Source organism: Procambarus clarkii, chromosome 7 (assembly GCF_040958095.1).
Source record: "Procambarus clarkii isolate CNS0578487 chromosome 7, FALCON_Pclarkii_2.0, whole genome shotgun sequence".
Classification (NCBI taxonomy): Eukaryota; Metazoa; Arthropoda; class Malacostraca; order Decapoda; family Cambaridae; genus Procambarus; species Procambarus clarkii.
Window position 1 is genome coordinate 50,026,324 of NC_091156.1, and position 7,540 is coordinate 50,033,863.

Here is a 7,540-nt window from a genome sequence, read left to right on the forward strand (position 1 = left end):
CCTCTGAAGACGCGGAGTGTTCCACGGTGCTCAACGATGCTTAGCCCTTGGTCCTCTTCTTGTGGCCTCACTATGAATCCATAGATTCTCTAGACGAGTCTACCCCGGCCACAGGTCAGCCAAATCACGGTCCCACTGGGTGCACCGTCGTGGAGGCCTTCAACCACAAATCCAGCCTGTAGCTGGCTGGTTCCAATCAGCTACGCTGCGTAGGCCACTCCACGACTGATACTAGGGTTGCGAGCCCTAGGCAGGAGCCTCGTGTGATTCCGCTGATCACTCTCCTCCCGCTGCACCCCAGTGGCTAGTCTTCTCCACCAGTCAGCCCCGGGTACGACAATTCCTGGTTCTGCCACGTCACAGGAAGGCTAACACAACAGTGTTCATCCGAGGGGGTGACTCAGAGCTTCTGCAGCAAACACGTGGAGATACTATGGCTGCCTTGGGTAGACTGATCCAACGTCCACTACAGCAATCCCAGGTCGACTCTGTAATCAGACACGTCATCAGTACTGGTTACACTCTAGGGCACCTCACTTACAGGCTTAGACGCAAACGTCCACCTATCCACTCCATAGATGGCGTTGCTGTCTAAGCGTCACCTCACCAGAAGTCAGCAGCGGCTATGTTACGAGCTGATTAGGAGTACAGGCTGGATCATGATACACTCTGTCGGCTATCATCCCGATTGTCTCGTCCACAGGTACGTTGGTGAATAGTGATTCTACGTCCAACGAGGCTCTTGTCCCTGTGGCCCGTGTGCCCCACAGTAAGTCAACAAATTCCTTTGGAGACTTCAGGCTGATGGCGCAAGGGACATAAGGAGTCAGCAGGCCGTTGAGTCGCTTAGCCAGTCTGTACGTGGGTGTGGGTATCTGGCTAATGATTGGCCGAAGTGGGTTTCCAGCCTTGTGTGTCTTGACATTTCCATACGCATATCCAGGTTTATATTCCCCAATAATCTTTGGCAGGTGGAGTCCTGATTTCTTGGCGTTCACAGTTTCGATCAGTTTGTTGACCTTTCGTGATCCAGCCTGTACTCCTCTTGACATACCAGAAAATATTTTAAGGAAACTACTCCAAGCTTGTACTAAAGAGGCACCTTCTTGAGCCCGGATGGGCACATGTATAAGCAAGTAGATGGGGTCGCCATGGGTTCTCCCCTAGGTGTCCTGTTTGCAAACTACTACATGGGTACCATCGAGCAAAAAGTCTTAGTCGACATGAACTTGAAACCGGCCATATACTGCAGGTATGTTGACGACATTTTTACACAGGTACCTGATGTCAGACATTTGCAGGAGCTGAAGGAGGCATTTGAGCAGAGTTCCGTGCTGCTTTTCACTTACAAGATGGAAAAAGATGGGAAGCTGCCCTTTTTAGATGTAACAGTCATGGAAAAGAGCGGAGGTTTCCACACTGCAGTCTACACTAAGGAAACAAACATAGGAATGTGTCTAAATGCCAACAGCGACTGCCCAGACAGGCACAAGAGGAGTGTTGTTAACGCATATGTCGACCGTGCTCTCAGCCACAGCTCAGAATGGAAGCAAGTCGACGAAGAACTCTAAAGGGTAAGGCAGGTCCTAGTCAACAACGGCTTCTCCAATGGTTTCGTCGCAGGCATCATAAGAAGGTAAGTGAAACGCCATGCAACCTCTGAAGAGACAACTAACACAACACCTATACCCCCTATTAGACTATTTTACAGGAACTTCTTTTCCACAGCTCATAAAACGGAGGAAAGGGTCCTGAAAGATATTGTTAATAGAAACGTTATCCCTACAGACAAAAATCAGAGGATACAACTGACGATTTACTATAAAACCAGAAAAACGGCCAGCCTACACATGAGAAACTCTCCAGACACAAAGCAGAACGCTTTAAAAGAGACCAACGTCGTCTATGCCTTCAAATGCCCTTTTGGGGACTGTAAGCTCCAAAAAACCCAGTATATAGGCAAGACAACAACATCTCTTTCTAGGCGTTTAACGATGCATAAGCAACAGGGCTCCATTAAGGAACATATAATCTCTTCCCACAACCAAACCATCGCCAGAGAAATCCTAGTAAACAACACAGAAATCATCGATAGATACAGCGATAGCAGGCGGCTTGACTTTTGCGAGGCATTACACATCAAGAAGTCAACACCAGCAATCAACAGCCAATTAATGCACAACTATATTCTACCCACCTCAAGACTCCGCTCCAATATAGAAGCATCAAGAAATATGGACCAATAGGCTTTCTACAATCACTTCTATTCAATACCCATTGTTTCATGTTCTGGCTTGTGTTGATGAAATTAATACCTTATTAAATACCACCTCACCCCATCCACCTCACTCAAATATAGATATAAACAAAATCGGAGATGTGTAAGTTCTATTCAGTTGTGTATGTGTTAACTAAAGTCTTTGAAAATGTAATAAGTTTTACGAAACGCGCTCAAGTGTCGCGTCAGACTAGAAATAAAAATGAATTTTGGAGAATTGATTTTTGAATTACCACCAACAGTGAAAAGAAATGTACGAAAGATTGAGAAAATTCGTGTTAGAATTATTAATCTTACTTTTTCGGTCATATTTAATAATATATATATATATATAGGCACGTCTTTCTATATACCTATTATATAGATGCCGTGTGTTTTTATATATCTTCAATGTACGTGCCACACCAGTGACAGGAAAAAGCATGCTTTTTTTACAAAAAAAGCACAATATGTTGGACGTATGAGCAACACACGCTGTAATTTCCAAAAGTTCTTCACTGATCGCTTTGTAATTTTGACACAACATTCTATTCAAATATGGCGATATTTTATATATCTACTATATACATGCCACACCTGTGACAGGTAAAAAAAAATTTCTTTAAGCAGCGTTGTCTATTGAACGTAATAGCAGCATATGTTATACTAAATATGTCAGGATTCCATTTCAATGTTTCCGATTGCATTGATAAATTGAATTTTCATAGATTTTGATTTATTTTCATTTTTATTTATTTTTTTTGTATGACATTGCATAAGAATTTAGCTGAAATGTTTACAATACCGTTCATTTCGTAAGTATAAGTATTGATTCCACATCTGTGACGAGTAAAAACATTTTTTTTTTTTTTAAGAAACAGCGCCATCTGTTGAACGTAAGAGCAGCACACATTATACTAAATATCTTACGATTTCATTTCAATGTTTCTGATTGCATTGAAATTGAATTTTCATAGATTTCGATTTACTTTAATTTTGATTTAATTATTTTCTGTGGCACTGCATTGAGCTGTGTTGTTTACCATACCATTCATTTTGTGAGCACAATTATAGATGCCACACCTGTGACATGTAAAAACATTTTTTTTTTGCGAAACAGTGCTATCTGTTGCACGTAAGAGCAGCACACACTATACTAAATATGTTACGATTTCATTTCAATGTTTCCGGTTGCAATGAAAAATTTAGTTTTCATGGATTTCGATTCATTTTCATTTTGATTTAATTATTTTGTGTGACATTGTGTTGGAATATAGCTGTGTTGTTTACCATACTGTTCATTTCATGAGAATAATTTATTTTTATATTTTTCATTATTTTCATTTTGTTTTTAACTGTTTTTCTTATATTTCAATGATGGGAATATCAGACCATTTGGGAATGTATCGGACAATGGAGTGGGGAATGGTTGGGAGGACGAGGGGACGAGGAAGAGGGGAATGGAAGGGAGGAGGAGGGGATGAAAGAATGAGAGACGGTGGGAACGACGAGGTGACGGTGGAGTGGGGAATTTTTAGGAGGATGAGGAGACAGTGGAATTTGGGATGGTGGGGAGGACGAGGGGACAGGAGAGTGAGGAATGGTTTTGAGGATGAGGGGACAGGGGAGGGGGGGAATGGTGGGGAGGACTGGGATCCCAGATGCGCTTTAGTCGATTGCATCACGACATGGTTAAATTAATTACAACCGGGAGTGCTACTACCCTCACCTGGATCCTGCAGCCTCTCCAAGACACATTCCAGGGTTTTACACAATTCCCCCATGCACCCGGGCTCCGTCAATAAGCTGTCCTACCTGTTGACAAAACCACACATTAGAAAGTGAAGGGACTACGACGTTACGGTCCATCCTGGACCATTCTCAAGTCGATTGTGTTCAGGACGGACTGAAACGTCGTCGTCCCTTCACTTTGTAGTGTGTGGTTAGGTCAACATTTTCAGCCACGTTATTGTGACTCCTCGCCTGCAGCTGTTCTACCTCTTCACCCTTACTTCAATACACACAGAGGGCTGGTAGCTGGTAGCTGAGTAGACAGCACGCGGAACTCGTAATCCTATGGCTGGGGTTCGATTCCCGGCGCTGGCAGAGTTTCTTTCACCGTTATGCTCCTGTTACCTAGCAGTAAAAAGGTACCTGGGAGTTAGACAACTGCTACGGGCTGCTTCCTGGGTGGTGGGTGTGTGCGAAAACAAAAAATTTCTTAGTAATTAATAACAGTTGATTGATTGACAGTTGAGAGGCGGGCCGAAGGAGCAGAGCTCAACCCTGGCAAGCACAATTAGGTGAATACACAGAAATCACAATAGCGTGATACATCAAATGAACAAATCCAAAAGGGGACCTGATAGCTAAGTAGACAGCACTCTGAACTCGTAATCCTAGGATCCGGGTTCGATCCCCGGATCCTAGGATTGGTGATGGCAGAAACAAAATGGGCAGTTTCTTTTACCCTGATGCCCCTCTTACTGCTAGGTAACAGAGGTTATTCCTCTTGGGGGGAATTGTGTAAAACCCTGGTTTGTGTCTCGGAGAGACTGTAGGATCCGTGTGAGGGCTGTAGCACTCCCGGTTGCCGTTCTTTTAACCATGTCTTGGCGTAATCGACTAAGGTGCATCTGGGATCATCTTGACATAGGTTCGAACCCTCATCAAGGATATTGTGGATTTGTTTATGAGTTTTCTATGTTGCTTCCTTGACAATTAAAATAATTTATCGGTTTGCCTAATCATTTTCATGTCTGGATCTCCCCTGTTTTAGGGTTGTAAATCACTGACACCGCCATTCTGACTTGTTCAACACTCCTGCGATGTAATTCTCATCTGTTTCATCGCTCCCAGCGACTCCCCTCACAGTTAACATGCTTCCATATCAGTGCCATTTCAACGCCTTCCTTGTTTTCATTTCTCTTTTACCTGAACTTTCTGGAAGTATATGTCATTTGTTATTATTGCAGTTGGCAATTATTATTGCAGTTTAAATTTCCCCTATTCTGAGTTTTTGTGCCTTGATCATCGCTCCTTAGCTATTGCCATACAATTGTTTGAATTCCTTTGTCCGGACTATTACTTGGTCTCAAGTGAAACTTGTGGGCTCATTGAGTTAAGTATGTCATGAATGAGCTTCAAATGTTTAGCTCATCACAGTGCTTTTACTTGAATTTATCAGACTGTCATTGACAGATTTAGATTGTCTGATTGCCATATCAGATTTGGAGGCCTCGTTGCAGACAGGAAGCCGGCTACCTGTCAAAAATTCCCCGTTTGTTCTTGAAGATTTTTTCTGTCTGATTTTAAACATAAATCTTGGCATTTACGCTTTTGGTGCGTAGGCTGATCTATGGTTGTCTGTCACACGTTGTGTTGTATTGTCAAAAGCTGTGTGCGTAATGTGTCGTATGTTGGGTATTATATCTATTCACACCTAAAAGTTCGTATGTGGAGTGAGGGGTACAACATGAAGCAAAATTAAACTTTCTGAAATAATAAGGGTTTTAAAGAAGTTACTATTTCATTGGATTTATTAAAATGTGTTTGTTATTTGCATTGAAAACATTAAAGGATCTCTTGTACAAATTAAATGTCGCGATTGAATACAGACGACGGACATTAATTAACCTCCGAGCTGTTGCTGACCCAGAATCCTTCACCACTTGATATTCATATCAAGTGGTGATTTGTCTTTTGTAGATTTTTGTCTTTTTAAATGTAATACAACGCAAAACCTTCAGTTTTCTCAACATTATCTTCTCTAATATTTCATTTTAAAAGAGCTATTATATGAAATACATTAGTATTACGTGAGTTCTTAATCATGCTGGCGAAGCGTCGATGGGGTCTTCAACACTATATATATCCTCATACACTCGAATAATCAGGTAGTCTGGTATATCTGTCCTCTTATACTGAATTATTATAAAGTCTGGTATATTTGTCCTCTTATACTGGAATAATCAGGTAGTCTGGTATATATGTCCTCTTATACTGAATTATTAGGAAGTCTGGTATATCTGTCCTCTTATACTGAAATTGTTAGGGACCCTGATATATCTGTCCCCTTATACTGGAATTATCAGGTAATCTTGAATCTGTTCCATCTTATATTGGAATTATCAGGTCGTCTTATATATTTCTCCTCTTATGCTGGAATTTTCAGGTAGTCTGGTATATATGTCATATTATACTGGAATAATCAGGTGGTCTGGTATATATATGTCCACTTATACTTGAATTATCAGGAGGACTTATATATCCGTTTACTTATACTGATATTATCAAGTAGTCTTGAATATCTGTCCACTTATACTGGAATTATCAGGTTGTCTGATTGTGGTAAATCCTGGATGATTGGGACTCATGGTTGTGTGGTAAGTCCTGGATGATTGGGACTCATGGTTGTGTGGTAAGTCATGGATGATTAGGACTCATGGTTGTGTGGTAAGTCCTGGATGATTGGGACTCATAGATGTGTGGTAAGTCCTGGATGATTGGGACTCATAGTTGTGTAGTAAGTCCTGGATGATTGGGACTCATAGTTGTGTAGTAAGTCCTGGATGATGGGGGACTCATAGTTGCGTGGTAAGTGCAGGATAACAGGGACTCATGGTTGTGTGGTGAGTGCTGAATGAGAGGGACTCATGGTGGTGTTGTCTCTACAGGTCAGAGTCATGAGTGTGAGCGCCGGTGCCAACAAGGAGACCACCGCACCTGCATTTACAAGTTTAATGTGCAGGAATATCACACGCTGGGCCGCGCGTGCTTCCAGTGTCCCAGCGTAGTCTCCGACTGCACGCTCCAGGACTGCATAGCCGCTGACGGCGTGGCCAGGTCACTGCTGACCGTCAACCGACAGTTGCCAGGACCTGCCATACAGGTAAGTTGAAACTGATTGTCATAACCTTTCACCAGCACCTTTTATTTATTTCTATCAATCCACCAGCCCCACTTGCGTACCATAGCTTATACACTGACAGTCAACCCACCAGCCCCACATGCAGTACCATACCTTATATACTGATAGTCCATCCACCAGCCCCACTTGCGTACCATAGCTTATACACTGACAGTCAACCCACCAGCCCCACCTGCAGTACCATACCTTATATACTGATAGTCCATCCACCAGCCCCACTTGCGTACCATAGCTTATACACTGACAGTCAACCCACCAGCCCCACATGCAGTACCATACCTTATATACTGATAGTCCATCCACCAGCCCCATTTGCAGTACCAAAGCTTCTTCAGTAATAGTCTATCCACTAG

At 42.5% G+C, this 7,540-nt stretch overlaps 1 protein-coding gene across 1 annotated transcript in view; it reads left to right on the forward strand.

Moving 5' to 3' along the window:
- The first annotated feature begins 6,899 nt into the window (after nucleotides 1-6,899).
- The window catches only part of LOC123761423 (uncharacterized), a 124,694-nt gene continuing 124,053 nt past the window's right edge, over nucleotides 6,900-7,540 (forward strand). Inside the window, exon 1 of the mRNA XM_069315812.1 lies at nucleotides 6,900-7,148. Coding sequence (XP_069171913.1) covers nucleotides 6,900-7,148 — 249 coding nt within the window. The remainder of the gene's footprint in view (nucleotides 7,149-7,540) is intronic.